The 18,258-nt window shown below is 38.2% G+C and overlaps 1 protein-coding gene across 2 annotated transcripts in view; it reads right to left on the bottom strand.

Moving 5' to 3' along the window:
* The window catches only part of LOC121655748 (striatin-like), a 29,057-nt gene that overhangs the window by 8,472 nt on the left and 2,327 nt on the right, over window positions 1–18,258 (bottom strand). For both annotated transcript variants that reach the window (XM_042010568.1, XM_042010569.1), the window contains exons 2-7: window positions 7,515–7,618; window positions 4,440–4,513; window positions 2,251–2,329; window positions 777–947; window positions 517–652; window positions 260–422 (exon numbers count right to left, since the gene is read on the bottom strand). In XM_042010568.1, coding sequence (XP_041866502.1) covers window positions 260–422; window positions 517–652; window positions 777–947; window positions 2,251–2,329; window positions 4,440–4,513; window positions 7,515–7,618 — 727 coding nt within the window. The remainder of the gene's footprint in view (window positions 1–259; window positions 423–516; window positions 653–776; window positions 948–2,250; window positions 2,330–4,439; window positions 4,514–7,514; window positions 7,619–18,258) is intronic.

Below are 18,258 nucleotides of genomic sequence, written 5' to 3'. Positions count from 1 at the left end.
TTAAACAGAGACACTGTCAACATCATGACTAATGATCACAGCATGACATATGAATGACAAATACTCCGTGAAAAGTCACCAAACTATGAGCGAAAAACTAAAAAAGAAACTTGAAGATTACACAGTTAAGTAACTGGTGATCTTTTCTCAGCTCATCATCAAGAAAAAGAAAAACACTGTTGGTACTGTAACACGTAAAGTCTAAATCATACTTTGATGCATCCGTGTCCAATTCTGCTCATGTTCATGCATGACTCACCCCAGTCTGTCCCATCCCCGGTGCCTCTGGACTCTGACGAGGTGTCCATCTCATCAGGACTGGACAGGAAGTCAAAGCCCTTAAGTGCCTCCTCTGTGTCAGGATCTTCACTGGTGTCCATACTGGCAGGCAATGATGATGATGAAGGCTTCTTCCTCATGATCTAGGGGGAGCATTAAGGGCCAATTTATTTGGTCATACAACGACTTGGAAATAACTGTACAAGTCCAGGGGATGAGGGAAGATTCTATTCTTACCGTCCTGGATTCTACATTAGTTCTGTCTTTCCCCTCACTATCCTCCTCCTCATCTTCATCACTGAATTCAGCTGCTGCATTCTCAATGAATTTGAAGGCCTCCAGTACAGCACTAGTGTCAGAGAGCTCAGCTTTCCTGTAGAGTGGAAGTCACGATGTCAATGATGGAAGCATCAACATACAGTTATACCAACAATTTACAACTGTTTTAAAACTAAAATTTTAGTGTGCATAAGGGAAAAATAGTGGACTATGCTCACCCCCTGGGGCCCATGCCCTTTGTTGTTGAGTCAGTCCCATTGACCAAAGGCTCAGCACTCATCCGTTCACCAGTCCTCCCGCCTCCATCCCCTGCAAGTCCAAGCAAAGCTCGGACTCTTTGGGACTTCACATCTAAGATGGTGTCTGTGTAGCCCACTTCCTGCAGATACCTGCAACAAGATAAATTTGTTTAAATGTAGATAATAAATCAGGCAGTTGCTAGCTGCTAATGTGCTCTATTCACCACAGTGACAGTTCACTCATGTGTATATCTAAATTGTCGGCCTCCTTCATACACATAACAGAATCCATCTTAACGTAGACGAAAACAAACCTCCTTCCATTTACGCCACAATACTGACCAACCTCTTCCTGTTCTTTTCCTCATTACTGTTAAGTGAACATAAAACATCAGTGAACACTTTGTTGTATACCTAATAAACTAATCATTTGGCATTTCGGAGTGAATGCTACTCATTGTCAAGTGCTACAGTCATGTGGAAATGTAAAATATTAATTCACCTTCGTTTTACATTCACCAGCTAATAGTTTGACTTGTCTTCAAGCTTCGAGGAAATGCTTTGTAAAATTAAATATATCCTGTGTGCTGTTTTGTAATATATAATAAACAATTGCTTTTCTGTTATGTTTAGTTTCAAACTATATCAAAATCTTGTCATATATAATTACATGTTTTATCACCTACATTAAAAAAACAAGGTCTAATTATTAATTTTTAAAACCCCTATTTAGAAATTACTAATTAAAATCATCCTCTGATCCCTCCTTGATTTTCCTTAAATGTTATTTAATTTGAATCTCAGTAGTTAAATAGTGCTGGAAAGATGATTGAATTACTGCAGAGCGTTTATGGTCTGCAAATTTATATAATCGTATCTGAGTATTTGCTGCAGCTATTAGTTGTATATCCATCAGCTCTGTTGTGGCAAGATGTGCTCCATGTCACATATTACACCAACCCAGCAGGGGTGGAGAAGCAGCTTTGGCAATTTTAGTGAGCAGTTAACTGAGAGGGAGGGGTGTAGCAGCACATTATTGATCCTTCCCTTGACATTGCTGCTTCATCAGCTGGCCTGTTAGGGCAGATGATGTGTGACTGGAGAGTAGGACTATATGATGACCACAGCTGGTTACAGAGGGGAGTGAGAGGATAAATGCAAAGGAAAAAGTAAGAAAAAAGAGATAAAGAGGCAAGAAGGAAAACACAGAGCAGGTAATGACTGCCACCATCCATGTGAGGGTGCTCTTCACCATAAATGTTTTGCTCTACATCTTAGCTAGCCCTGTAGTCCATGTCAAAACATGTTACAAACGACAATGGACTTTCAGATAAATGTAACTAGAGGCCTGTCAACAGCACGGTATTTCAATCCAATTAATTTCAGCAGACTTAGTAGGTTTCTGGGTTGAAGACAGTTTTCTGAGTGGAGGGATAAAAGCATGTGCACTCACTGTCTGAGGAGCTGCCGGCCTTGTTTCCAGGACAGCTGATTGTTGAGTGAGCCTGAACTCTCATTTTCATTGGCCTCATCTGGAGAAGAGAAAGAGACACAAATTAGGGCTACACAAACAGCACACTCTCGGACATTATTTCCACTGTGTAAACACAACCAGAACATTCCTGCATCACAGCACCCTAGAAACTAGACACATTGTTTGTTTACCTACTAAGAGCAGCTGTGAATTACAACCAGAGAAAACACAATAGCAAAAATAGACTATTGAGCAACAGCCTAAAGCGTAAAACAACACACTGGATATCTAATTATGTTTTCTGACACCTACAAATGGCTAATATCTGTTCCACCTGCGTCATATGACACAACAGAAAGAGCAATGACATTTCGATCCCTGTTGCATCCAGAACACCACATACTCTTTAACTGTTTCTGTCACACAAACAAATGCTGAAATTTAAGAGTTCAATTTGATTTTTCACATCAGCAATCTGAAGCGAACCAGCTGGGAATTTAGCACAGAACAAAGAGACGTGTTAATAAGATTTAGATTGGATGAGAGGGTTAATTTGGAAACGCAGAGAGATGAAGATGTCTCAAAAAGTGGGTCATACCTAATTCAGAGGGGTGATGAGCAGGCAGGTGCGCAGCCACACCAGCAACAACCCCCACCCTTTTTTTTTTACCCCCTGCTCCTCCACCACTTTCAGTCAACACCTCTCCCCTTTCACTTCCCCCTAATTCATCAACACTTCAAGGGCTCTGTGCTTTTGAACAGTCTTCATGAATAGAAATGAGGAGAGAGTACTGAAAACTGACTTAACAATTTCAGAAGACTTGAACACAAGAGGCTATTTAAACAACAACAGCACAACGAGACATAGGTGTGCTGATGTCACAGCAACACAAGAACATTTAGGTATTCTAACTGAGGAGCAGGAAAGTTGATAAATCTATGTTACAGATAATTTAGAAAGGTCCTATAGGTTTGGAGGATTGTAATTAAGACCACACTTAAGCTTTTTCACAGCCTAATATCAGCAGGTAAAAGTTGAACATGCTAAAATTTCTATAGTTTCAGGCTCTGATGGACATAAAGGTACAAGACTGAAAATATATTTTCCATTTTTTTTCATAACACCTATAGCCTTTTTGGGGCATATTTGTTTACATATTTTCATTCATTCGTTATCTTTACCACTTCATCCATTAGGGGTTGCTGGGCAGCTGGAGCCTAACCCAGCATTTTAACTGGTGAGAGGCAGGGTACACCCTGGACAGGTCACCAGTCTATTGCAGGGCCAACATACAGAGACAGACAACCATTCATGCTCACACTCACTCCTAGGGAGAATTTAGAGTGACCAATTAACCATACATGCATGTCTTTGGACGGTGGGAAGAAGCCAGAGTACCTGGAGAGAGGCCGCTGTGAGGCCACGGTGCTAACCACCACGCCCCTGTTTACATATTTTCAAAAGTGAATTTGACTGCACAGCTTAAAGAAATGTAAATGTACACATTAATAACTACCAATTCTTAAGTATCCTCAGTTCAAAGAGTTGTGATTCATTGTAAAAATAAAAGATAAAATAAAAAAAGAAATACAGCTGATTATCCTTCTGTTATTAAACCCAATCATTGAATCCACTGTTTCAACTTCCAACTACGCTGAATATTCCCCAGACCACTCTGAACAGCTGTCATGGGGGGATACTTTCTATTAACAGATTATTGGGGCCTAGCTTTCCAATGTACTTATATGGATTTTTTTATAACATTTGGAGCAGCGAAAACAATATTAATCTTCACCGTTTTTTTGTAGAGACCAAAATACTCAAACTTAAAAGAGAGACAAAAACAAGACCCATGTAAGTGGCTACGAGCCAAAAGAAGCAAGCAAACCAAATGTGAGATTAACTTAGACGAACAAAGCTTTTATAAGTTGTCAGGATTGTGACTCAGAACTTTTTATAGAATCCGTGGTGTGTATCTGCAACCATTATTGTTCTTTGACAACTTGGGTAAAAACACTGTGAAGAAATGTATGAAGACAAACAAGACTGAACATGCATGCAGTCTTCAATGCGCAACAGTCCTGTCATTTCAGGTATGCAAGCTCAGCCGTTACAGTGATTTAATGTGAGGAGGTGAAGTAAGCTGTTTGAGTCTTCGTACACTTACCAGAGTCATAGCTTGGAGGCTTCATGTCACCTTGATTTAACTCAGTCCCATATTTTAACTTGTGGTACTTTGCTCTGCAAGGTAAAAAAAGAGGAGACAGACAAGTAAGCAACCAGACCTGATCAAAGCCCAGAGAAGCTGCCCATATTTTTTTTTAAATATATATATAAATGTAGGGTTTTATAGCTGAAATTCTTTTTTTAAGTTTATAAAATAAGTTGACATTAAAAAGGCTGTATGCAAAAAGTTTCAGAACTGAGACTAAAAACATTGTGAAAATGACCTCAGATGAATTGCTATTACCTCTGATGTTCTGCTTACATTTAGGGGCTCATAAGAATTTAAGCTGTAGTAAAACGCCAAACTCTTAAGACATGAAAAGAACGTAATTATTCACTTTATTTAGCATCATAGATTCAGACAACAGATGTACACTAATACAACTGAGACACTTCTTAATGTGTATTGGAAGTGGTTGAGAAGCTAATAATAAACAAACAAAATGCAGAATAAAACGGCAATGAAGGCATTTCATCTGTTTTTCCTGCGATGTCTTCTCAGACATTCACGATGGAGGTGAAGAGACAATCCAAGAAGAGCTCTCACACCTTCCACAGCTCACACAGCCCCCACTGCACTACACTCTGATGATGCAGAGAAAGCAACCCCCATCAGAATCAAATCCATTTAATCTGGGTACATCCCACATTCAGAGAGCCGTTTCTGCTATTGCTTTGAGATACCCTTGGAGACATGACCTGTTGCCTAGCAACCAAGAAAAGTGGTAGCAATTCTGGGTTAAGTGTTGCTCCTAAGCGGGTCCACAGTAATCTTACTGGAACAAAGTAAATAAACACAGATGAGGATTCAACCCTTAATAAATCTATGATGATGTTCCTCACAGAGCACAGGCAGGCAAAAATAATGTAACTGAGCTGAGTGGGGACATGACAAAGCAGAAAGCCATTTTGAGACTAAGGGTGCATTCACATCAGGATATTCCGCTAGACTCCGTCCGATTGGGGACTCAGTTCAGTTTGGGGGTGCAACATTCTTCCGCACTGCGATTGCGTTCATGCTGCACTCCTCAAACAATTTGGACCTTTTAAATAACATGTTCCACTCTCCACCAGAGACGGAGCTGCACCAATAATTACTGAAGAAGAAGACGAGACACACATTCATCTATATGCAGGACAACTTCAGTTTCTAGTACATAACAGCTAAATATGGAGCTGCATCTGATCCTAGAGGGCTTGGATTAATCATATTTCTATTAAAATGTTTCCCAAATTCTTCCACATCTGACTGGGAGCCACTTCTCCCTTCCAGAAACCGCCTATTGTCCCACACATGCTTATGTTTTGATTCCGTTTACCCACAACGCTGAACCCACAACACACTTTGCTTTGTAGTCCACTTCCTGTACTTGTAGGCAGATCGAGTCCACTTCTTTGACCCGCATCAGAGTTTGCTTGTGCATTCACAATACCCTCAAAACAAAGTGGACCTTCCGACAAACAGACTAGGATTCAATTCAAAAAGGCTGGTGTGAATGCGTCTAAATCAGACTCACTTCATTAGTCTAATCACCCTGATCCAAGATCCCACAAATACTGTTTTACATTAAAAGAGGCATGTTAAATGGCTTTTTAAAACTGTGGGAACACCTGGTCAAACAAGACAATTAAAGTATTTTCCACTGCATGTGGTAGTGGATTATTCATCTGTAGGCTAAAACTTACTGGTCCGAGGTACCTACACCTCTCAGACAGAGGACAGGCAATGCTGCTTTTCTGGTAATCATGACTCACTGAGATAATCAATTTACAACTTTGACTGGATTCAGATGACAGCCCCACATACACAGAGAAAAAACTTCCAGTTGTCATGACTATGTTAAAAAAAAAACATAAATTATTTTGTCCACCTGAATGTTTTGTTCCCACTGTTGCTGAGTTGAGATGGAGCAGATTAAAATATGAGTGTACTGCAGAGTCATCTGACGCAAGTCTGAATGCCAATAAAGTCTGAATGCATCTAAGAACGGGGTGTTAGTGGATTTTTCTATCAGTGCATAAAAGGCTAAAGACAAACCTACTTGAAGATGGTTGTTTCACTTATTATCCATGTCAGTTTCTATGTTCTTAAGTTAAACCTTTCCTAACTGGCTGTGCTTACCACAGCAATACGTTGCATTTAAAGGATTTCACATGTTCCCAGCTCATGGTTATGTCATACACAATCACAGCGTTCGGTTAACCAGAGAGAAGTAATTTACATCAGTAAGAGGTTCCCTGGCTACACAAAGCCACTATTAAATCAAACCTATAAAAAAGAAAAAGACTCTCCACATTGGTAAGAACTAATGCTTTCTTTCACTCTGTATGAATGATGTGGTTGACATTAATACAGACATAACAGAATTACCAACATGCTTAATCTCTTCTCCAACGTGCAGCCGTGTGTTAACAAAGAAGAGAGATACAAAATGTTATCACTGGGTTTATCGCAGGGACCTTTTGTGTGATGGTCACAGCATGCTGAAAGTGAGAATAATGGCATTCTCCTAAAGGACAGCAAGGACGATGTCCAAGTCTTGGGATGAGACAGGATTCCTTTCTTTTCCTGTCCTGTGATTGAGAACTGTGCAATGCCATCATCCTCTGAAAGTAAACACAGCCTTTATGCCAACATACACTCTTGTCCAGAGATATCACACCAGCTGGACTCGAGGGAATCTCTTTGGCAGTCTGCTTCAGCTGACACCAGCTGAGACACCAGACTAGTTCGCAATGAGCAGGATGACGCTGAACATTTAAAATGCTCACTATTATATTTAAATTTGTGTAGTAAATATGTAGAGCTGGAGTCTGTAGCGATCAAGCTCAATAAAGATAAAGGTGATGTTTTGTTGATTATAAGAAACTAATACAGTTATTGTATTTATTTGTAGATTTCTTGGAGGCAGTGACTTATTTTATTAACATGTGAACACTGTAGTTCCTGCAGAATAGCTGAGGTACCTGTATATTGTGGGTGGGCTGAAGCATCAGTGGGCAGTAAAGCACTTACCTCTCTTGCTTCAGCGCGTACTCCAGCATTTTGATCCTCCTGACAAGGTCTTTCTTTAAATTCTCCTGTCCTTTTCTCTCCCCCTGCAGAAAGGCAATTTGGGCCTGAAAACACAAAAATAGAATAGTTAGATCACATTTTTCAAATGTTTCATTTTATAAATAGCAACTCTGTTTCCGGAGATTTGGCATCTTAGATGGTAGTAAGCAACCAACAAAGACCTGACTACAAAGCCTGCCTCCGTCAAGCAACATCTGAAAACAGCCACTTCTTTCAAGACTGAAATAGGATGATGTCAAATCAATATGCGTGGCATGATGGGAAATAAAAAGATTATGTGCTATTCTATTTCAATCTCACCTCCTAACTCCCCCATACACCAGCCATCCCTCTCCTTCCATACACCACTGTCTTTCCTCACAAACAGGCAGCAGCTGTTGATGAATTCAGTCTGAGTCAATGTTCCATTACATTGCTGGGAATCACACACACGTATGCATGTGTGCACAAACACACATGCATACAGACACAGACGCATCAAGAAAGTGGCAGAGGCCAGTTCCCAGTGCAGCACAACTTACATAAGGTGCAGCAGAAAAATCAAATAGAGCAGAACAGCACTAAAAACTATAAATAAAAGCAAGATAGAATATTGTGTGACCAACTATTTTGTCTGCCCAAGTTAAAAATTAAATAATTTCTGATATATATATATATATATTTATTAGGAGAGATTATAGCAAGATCAAGACTGCAAAAATGGTAACAGAAGCTGCTAGTTAGTTGAAAAGGTTAAGCATGCTGTCCTGCTTCTGCACTTCATTAAAATCACAGAAGAATCCATCTTAGAAAATCCCCGGCAAGAAAATGACCTTAAATGAGCCACTAATCAGTGCAGAAAAGACACAATATTTATTAATAAATATTGTTTTCTGTGGCCAAGAATGTCAAACAATAACTGAGATGTTTGAAACCAGGAATGTTATTCAAACAGTTTAAATCTAATGTCAAAAATACCCCCACACCCCCGATAATAACAGTTTAACCACTTTAAAAGAATAAATACTGACTTGATTTTCCTGCATTTCACTCTAAATGCAGAGGATAGTGCGAGTTTGAGTGGGCTGGATCACAGTTTCACATGGATAACAAGTAGCGCTGCCGCTGCCTGCAAAAATGAGTCATGACAGTGCTGCGATTTGCCTTGTATTAATATGGGGACTTTCTTACCCCATCACAATTCTCTTCACAGTAACTAATAGCATTTGATAGTTCTACTGCAATTAGGATATAGAGTGCTGGTGCTCAGTTTGACGCTGCAAACAGGACAGTGTTTAGCTGGCACCAGTTACATGCCAGGAGTCTGGAAAGATGTCAACAATTGATGTTTTAGCAAAGTGGATGAACACAACCCTTCCATCACTTCTAGAGAGTGTGTAGTTCTTTATGCAATCTTAATCAATCTTCCCTCAGCTGGATCTGTACTTATGTAGTTGGGATTTACATCAGCAGTAAAAATGCTCGAAATGTCTCTGACTTTCTACATCCTGGAACCAGTATTGATGAGTGATAAAGAAAACAAAAATAACAAATGAAAAAAAGTAGCTTGAAAAACAATAACATAAAATGTCACTAAGTGGCAGTAGGTGCATTTAGATGATTAATCACACTGACAATGAGGAGGGCATAAAATGAACAGATCAATGCCAGCACAGCCCAAGTTAAAAAAAAAAAAGAAATATATTTATTATCACTTTCCTCGTGGGATTAATTAAGTATCTTCATTTTTATTAACCTGATAATAAATACTTGAATGGATAATAATGCTCTATATCTATTATATAATTATTTGATTGTTCCATATCTGACTTATTGCATTGAAATATGGGGAATTACATGTAAAACACACATTAATCCCGTTTTATTTATTATAAAGCTTTAAGAATCATTAGTCAAAGTAGAATAGAGATCCATCCAGTCCATCATTCAGTATGTTACAACTATTGAAATTAGGTGATCTAGTTGAAACAGCATTTTGAAGTTAATGTATAAAGCTCACAGTGAATGTTTGCCAAACGACATACAAAAAAGATTTGAAAAAAGACAAAGTTTTTATAATTTAAAGAGATACGAAATATTTACAAAACAAGCTTTAGAAGTGTTGGAGTGATGTGGAACAATCTGGATAAAGAAACCAAAGAAACAAAATCAATTATTGTGTTTAAAAAGATTGTTAAAGACTCTATAAGAAAATATAGTGAATGAGGTTAATCTGTTTTGTTTTATGGTATTTTGTATTTAAATTTTTTTTATTGTACTTTTTATTAATCCCAGCTGGGAAATTCTTTCTCTGCATTTAACCCATCACGGTTGCTAGGAGCAGTGGCTGCTGGGCCAGATTCCAGCACCCGGGGAGCATTTGGGGGTTTAGGGCCTTGCTCAGGAGCCCACAGTGGTTTACCTCAGTTGCCAGCCCGGGGACTTGAACCCAGGTTCTCCAGACCCAAACCCACCCCCGTTGCAGGAATTTTTTGTTAAATTTTTATTGTTACATAAATGTGATATATTATTGGTTTAATTATTTTGTGAGAGAGGGGCAGATTATATAAGACTTTCTTCTTTCTGCTCCTTTTCATTCAGATGTTTGAAAATGTTGTATTGACTGTTTTTTTTAAATTATTGTTAAGAATGAAATAAATATTTTAAATAAAAGAAAAAAATAAATAAAATCAGGTTAGTAGAAATAACTAGAGGGAAAAAAGTAATTACTTGTTTCAAATTGGTAAGACAGTTTTGTTGTACTCTCTTTGTAAGGTGGGAGAGTAGGCACAGAGAATAGTACAAATAAGGCATTGGGAAAATATTGCATATGGAAAATTATCACTGTTTGGATTGGACCAGAGTCTGCAGCTCTGAAAATAACTCACTCTAGCTAAAGAAGCTCCAGTCCAAATATCAATGAGGACTACAGCCTTTGGGCATTTAAAGCATCATCAAAAGTAACTAGCTCTACGAAGAACCTCATTAAGCTAATTGCAGAGGCACTTTCTATGAAATTACCAGTGATGTCCAGCAGAATACCGGCACACATGGGAAATCACAGAAGTCTAAGATTAAAGTAATAACCTACAAAACAAGTTATACAATTTTTAGGAATAAGAGCGAAACAATTGCAACACAGTATATTTTAGGGAGTAAAAAATTCCAACATGGATACATGGGGTGACACTTTCTTTCTCTCTCCTCACTATGTGAATACACTATATCATAGGGACATTGTTTATCATCTCAGAGGCAGTTTCACAAAGTAGTTAGCAGCATAGTGTGAACACAGTAAATCACTGCTTGCTGTGATGTGTACTCTGCTACATGTGCTGCAGTCATGTGCTGTAATCAATAAATCAGAGCCACTATGCTGAACTATGTGATGACATCAAAAGTACCATAGTGGCAAACATAAACACAACATCTGTGATAGGCTTATAAAATTGATAGTATCAGCCACCAATATTTATCTGGCTCTGATTGACAGTTTGTTACTTTGGTTGAACTCAATAAAATCACCTCACATGCAAGACTGGTGTTTTTTTTAACTGTAGATGAAAGTGTGCATCTGCTTTGACAGAGATAGTGAGTGACCATTCACTTCCCCTTCATCATGAAGTACTGGCCAAGGAACCCTGGCATCCTGCTGTGCCAGAGATAAAGAAGAGTGCAGCTCTGTGAATCTCTGGCTTCCCATCTCTTCTCTATCAAACATTAACCTTGGGAGGAATGCAGTGAGTCAACGTTGGCCATAAAGAGACACAGGAAGCATTTAATTCCCAGCCTCACACTGACTGCATTATTGCGCTGCTGGATAAGGGCTCCTTAGTCCTGTCTGAGGCTGAGACATGTACAATGGGGCATCCATCTAGAGAGTGTGGCTTTTCAGAGACAGGAAAAGGAGGCAGAAGAGATAGGCTTAATGCTAGATAGGAAAACAAACACCAGCCACCAATATCTATATTGTGACACAAAAGCTGGCCATAGTACATTTTCTTTGGACATTTGGTCAAATTGTAGTATGGAAGTCAATAAATTTTTTTTATTAATAACAGATATATTGCAGCTTCTAGTAACACACATACAGCATGACGCAGAGAAAACTGAAAATCTATGAAATTTGTGAATACCAGACATGTTTTCATCCAGACTTATTTTGCGTCATCAAAATACATGTAGAGCACAATTAGCCCATTTAGCTCTGACAGAGCGAACACTGTGGAAAACCCAGAATGTCTCTGCGGCAAGACTGAGCTCACTCCATATGTAAAAGAAATTGAGTGGGTACTTTAACAACCTCAGGGCTTGCACACAAACATCATGGTCACACATGCCGGCCCCTCGGCCACAGACAAGCTCAAGGCGCAAACAAGGGGTTGGTATAAATCCCACGTTTACAGCACAAACAACCTTCTTTCACTGAACACCAGGTTTACTCTCACAAATACCGCAAACCAACAAGCACAACGATGGTTGACTTGATAACTAGCCAAGTACATTCCACACATGCCATTACACTAGTAGCAACAGAGCTTTAAAAAAAAAATCAGCAATGCAACAGAAGCGAGGCTGAGGTGCTGGGGACTGTTAGATAGATAGTAAGATATCTATCTATCTATCTATCTATATATATATATATATATATATATATATATATATATATATATATATATATATATATCCTTGTTTTATGTAAAAGCTATTGGTTTGTGTCAGACACCTGCAAAGTTTCCAAAGATGTATCAATACTGCATTTACTTTTAATTTTAAGTGGCTATTAAATAATTTCAGGTCAAATCATTTAGAAAACAAGTCAAGTGTAATGTGAATGAATTAGGGATGTGAATCCTCAGCACAGAGGCAGATTCAATACGCATCTCAATTAGCTGCCGGTGATACGATACATTAACGATACAGTAAAGCTTCCTGCTGATACAATGCAATACGATTTACAGCCGTGTCCATGATGTGATTCATTCATGATTTGACAATGATTTGACTTTATATAATGCGATTCGGCTTGATACGATTCATGGTGATTCAAAGATATTCAACACAATACAAAGAATTTGCAAGGCCCACATCTGGTTTCTAAATAACATCACAATTATTTTGTCTCTTTCCCTGTGAAGGATGTATATGATACTCAATTGTTTTCTATAAAGCAAACCAATAAGCTCGACTTAAAAGAAGATGCTGTTCAATATGGTACAGTCAGAGGATTGTTTTATTCCTACTACACTAAATTATAATATAAAACATATTTTGTTTTTCATTACATTTGTTTCTAATCTCATTGTCATTCTTTACTTATACAAAACATCTATTTGGGAAAATTGTTTTTCGCTTCTTATTTAGAAAAAAAAAATAGAAGCACAAGCAAACCTCCACCAAGACTTTTTTTTAAGGATGAATAATTGTGGGCATTATTTTTTAACTGGCTCTAATGTCAAAATTATCTCCATCTCCACATGGTAAAGCATCATTTAAAAAAAAAAAGATTCCTGGGCCCAGGTGGTGATCCGGATCACCCCCAAAGTCTAATCACTTGTTCCTTATTCCATTTCAGACATTTCCTGAAAATTTACTCAAAATCCATGTACAGTTTTTTGAGTTATGTTGCTGACAGACGGACACACCAACGCCACCGAATACATGATCTCCGCCGTGACGGAGGTAATGCAACATTCACAGTCCTTTTCTCTCAGGGTCTTTTACCACTAGCTCGTTCTGTATTTTTATAGTGTTTTACAAAACACTTATAAAACTTACATGCTGAATATCTCGCTGTCACCTATACTCTCGCTTCCCCCATGTTTGCTGTTTACTAGCTGTGGCTGCGTCACCCGGCTCCCGTAGGTTTTAATAACAAAACGCAAAAAGACCGTGATGATGCATTCAAGGCGCCTCGAAAATATGGGTGCAGAGAGATAAATTATGTAATAATCGATGTAACAATGGATTTTACCGATGCGGACACGCTGAGAGGTCACATTAGCCACCACTACTTTGAACCGATGCCCTCTGGCAGACGCTACAGAGCTGCCAGAGAACGGATATCTCGGTTCATTTGCCATTAGCCTACTGGAAAAAAATGACCAACTCACGACCCTTTGCACTTCATTAGAACATATTACTCATTTAAGAAGTAGTCACCTTCATGCAGTTTTTATTTACTTATTACTATTTACTATTATTAGTTTCTTCTTTTACAGATTTTAATGTGTAATATATTTTATGCATCTTGTGTCATTGCCTCTGTGAGTTTTTTGTATTCGGAGTGCCTACTACTATGTGAAATGACAACGGCTTTGAACTGAGAACGATACATTGCGCATTTAGCCGGCATCTGTATCGGTTGCATCGCAAACGTCTGTCTCGGGCCACCAATTCAAATCGGTGAATATTTCCATCCCTAGAATGAATGCATATAGTTTTCCTTAAAGGACATATTTTCTTGTCTGGTCTCATAAAGAGACCAATTTTCGACACAGTTATGTAGTTTGTTCCTGTCCTACATTTCTTTTGTGAGGATCATACTGTAAATACATTTATGCTAATTTGAAGGAAGAAATTCAAAGATAGCTTCACATATAGAAAAAGGAAAATACAAAAAATTAGTCTTTCAGCTATGAAGATAATATAAATGTCTGATAGAAATCAAAACCTTTATCATGTTAAAAGTTTTTTTTATTTCACAATTATTTACCATATCTATCTTTCTAAAAAAAAATCCATCAAAAGTCCTTCTCAATACCACTGGATAATATTTAGAAAGAAATGATAAAAAGCTTAAACACATGTTAGCATTTTGTCCTGGGTTGCTGAAACCCTGGATTTAGTTTCTTTTTTAATTTTATTATTACAGCTTGTAAAATTATCTGATAAATCAAAGTTCATTTGCACAATGAGGCAAAGATAATAAAAACCAACATCACTTTAGAGCTGAATCATTGCCTTGCAATCCTGCCCACAAAGAACCACAATGGTGTAGTTATTTAGATTAACTTTAACCACAGCAAAGCACAACTTATTACAGTCTCATGGAATAAAACACTGCTATCTACCTGTTTAGATTAAGTCATTCTTTTCCATGACTGATGTTAAGAAAAAGAAAAAAAAATTAATAACAGTAATGGTAGAGGCCTGAATTTTCTGATTCATTTCATCTACTAGCCTTGTTCTCTGCTCCAGATGGCGAAGGCAATTCAAACATTTGCACTGAAACATTGGCTTTTTATAACTTAAAAAAAGTTTAAAAAAAAGTCGATAGTTATATAAATTTGTACTATAGTTCTCCTCCTGGGCCATAAAAGAGCAGGTTACAAAGCGAAGTAAAGAGTACCTGATCACTCCTTGAAATGCACACTCTGCACATCGACCCTGCCCAAGTCTGCAAGTAATGGATTTCTCTGAGGGACAGGCTGACATAGTGAGCAGCTCAAACTGTGATTTTGATTTCTGCTCACTCCCCTGGAATAAGCCATGCCTTTCACTTCTGTACAATACCAATAAAGCCAAAGAAAATACAGTTAGAGACTGCCTTCACTGAGCTTTCACATAGTCAGATTTGTTATCATCCCATCATGAGTTGCCACATGAGCTTCATTTCAACACTTTAGCGTCACAAAGCCCATGTCAATTTGACACTACAGTGCTGCTTCATGGGTAGGTGGGTTGGTGGGGGGGCGAGCAACAGCATGATCTTGCTCTTCTGTAGGATGAAGACACTACATCCCATGTGGCTGCATTCACATGATCTAAACTTAATGATGAATGAAATCTTTGTCAGTATATATATCTTATGCACTGAAATGAGTCCTCTATATTTTCTCATCACTAGTTTCACTAGAAGCAGTGGGCTGCCATTTTTGGGGGAGTAGTTGGTGTGTTAAAGGCATTGCTAAGGGGCCTACAGTGGTTCACCTCTGTTGCCAGCCTGGGGACCTGAACCCAGTTTCTCCAGATCCAAGCCCACCTCTATAACCTGTCTATAAAGAGACAAAGAGCCATATTTCTCAACCTCAACATTTTTTTTTTTTTTTTTGACAAATAGGTTGACAAATGACTTCATATCAGAACCATGATAAGAAAGCAGCTTCTGGAGAGTAGAAGTATATTGCAAAGTAAATAAAATCTGAAACAGAAAAAAAAAGAAATCAAGGATGACATCAAATCAAATGGTCAGTGTCAGACATAGAAAAGTGCTCTTGTTGCAGAGTGAGGAAGCAATGAAGCATCTAAAGCCCTTTAGCTTTGCCTCTCGGCAAGTGTGTGTGCACCACAAGTCAGAAAAGCCAGGAGCATCTTGATTTTCAATACTTCTTTGGTAATAAAGGTACTGGACTCATGTATGTCACTTCTTCCTACAAACACACATACCCTGACACACATGCACACACACTTCTCCTGAAGAGAAAACGATTCAACACTGGAGTCTCATGAAAGTCCATTCTTGACATTTCAAAATTATACAAGAAGACCATATAGAGAGAGGAAAAAAAGATTACTCACACACTTGCTGCAAAGAATGTAAAAATCAGTTAACTGTGAAATGATGCTATTTATAATTAAATCTGACAAGTCTGAGTTTTAAGCACTATTTACATATAATAACATAAATAAAAATAAGAATGTGCGGTTACATATAAAAATAGAGAAAACTGGGAACTCTGCTCCAGAAAAAAGATGAAAAACAACAAATCAGATTACATCACACTAAAACATGGACAATCTGAGCTAGTGACTGCACTAATTTACAACTCTGACAGTCTGGCCACCTCAGATTTACTGTAAAACCGGAGGAGGCATGCAACTTTGTGGCAGAACCAGACAGCTGTCCCCCACACCCACGTAGCCAGATGAAGGCTGTAAGTGTGAATGGAAGAAGGAGAGAGGAATTAACAAGCTGACAGCAAGGCAGCTCCACAGCACAGAGAAGGCTCTGGTACACGTCCAATGGGGACAGTAGAGCAAAGCTCAGAGGACAAGGCTTTAGTTAAAAAACATGGGGCTCTCAAAGGAAACCGCAAACCTATTTAAAATACTTACCATCATCTGTGCAATAATATATATCTGCAAAGCAGCAGAGTTTCTTTGTCATTTTCTGGCGGCGGGGTATTGAGAAACCAGTTCTTACATTGCCTTATTTTTGGTAAGGAAGCATGTGTTTTTTTTTTTTTGTACTCCCTTTGAGGCGCACACTAAGAGGGCAAAAATAACTGCAGGATGGGGGTGGACATGGTATCAACTGAGGAATGACGGTGACTCCCATTTCTAAATTTCTGAATGCCACGGTATATGTGTGTGTGCATATTTGCCTCTGGTTTGGTCCTAACTCCTGCAGGATTTAGCCAAATATGCTCTGGCTTTCACAGCAATTAGTAGTCCAACTAAGTCTGGGCAATTCTAGGCTAGTCCACAGTTTGTTTGGAGTCCATATAGAGATAAGTAATCAAACAGCATAGTGCACACAATCATCTTTTTCTTTTCTTTAGAAATATGCTCGTATTCAACACTGATAAGTGACTCCATGTTTCAGTCCTCACCGTCCTCAACAGTCATCTTACACCCTGAGCCACCTTCAACCTTCTCCGGGTGTCAGATTATCGCTCCTGACAGATATCTCTGGCAAGGAGATACCCCTGTGGAGCAGGGATTTCCCCATAACTGGAAAGCTGATGAAGCACAGCAGAGCACTGGCTTGCAAAAGACGCAATTTGATACAACCTCAGTCATCAGGCCTGGAAAAGATCTGCACCAATCAGTACAGCGGGGTGAGCCCAAATCACAATAGGATGATGACTTTGTCGTGCCTGATAAATCAACATGACAATATGCCAAATATGTGCAAAATCACTAAAAAATAAAAAAATCAGCAAACCTGCCCAACTGTCTGTGCAAACATATGGTTACTATGACTACTCATAGGATCAGTTCATTCATTAAGGCATGCATCTAGAAAGAAATCTACAGCTGTTTTAACCACGTAAAAAAAAAAACAATGAAGCAGTCAGAGAATTAAAGAAGCAACAGAGTAAACAAATACTTCATAATCTCCTAATATCTTTACAATATATTTTTCTTTTAATATTGAGAACTCCTACACATTTTTAAGGCCAAACTATTTCTTGCACACGTGATGTTTTGGGCTCTGACAAAAAACAGTTGTTTTTCAGTTTTACTTCACTGTAAACCGTTTGTTAGATAAAATTAAACATTTTCAAAAATAAACTTAGAAAATATATTTTAAAAAGTATTTTTTACAGTTTAAAGATAGAAATATTACACATGAAATCAAAAAGAAAATAGAAATATAACTAGCTTAAATCCAACAAATGATTAAGTAATTTTAAATAAAACAAAAAGGACAGACAGGGAGTTGTTCTCACATCTGAAGTATGTATATTGGCTGTATTTCTGTTATAATCCCAAAACTCCAAGTTGTTTAAATACATTTTAAAGATATTTGTGTCTTGGTTAAAGTCAGATTTTATTTTTTAAACAGCCGTTGTTACTTGTGTTACCAGGATAAAACAGAATAAACAAACTAGAGTTTTAACATATGACTAGAATCGGCACATTGTTTTATCAATGACCATTCAGCTCAAGTCTAATTTGAATATTATCCGCCTATGTAATACCCAGAAATGGCACAGCAGAGGGACAAGATGGGCATGTACAGTTTCTGTGTTGCTCC

The sequence above is a fragment of the Melanotaenia boesemani genome, chromosome 16, assembly GCF_017639745.1.
Source record: "Melanotaenia boesemani isolate fMelBoe1 chromosome 16, fMelBoe1.pri, whole genome shotgun sequence".
Classification (NCBI taxonomy): Eukaryota; Metazoa; Chordata; class Actinopteri; order Atheriniformes; family Melanotaeniidae; genus Melanotaenia; species Melanotaenia boesemani.
Note: the sequence above shows the minus strand (reverse complement) of the source record. Positions and strands in the feature narration are given on the sequence as shown.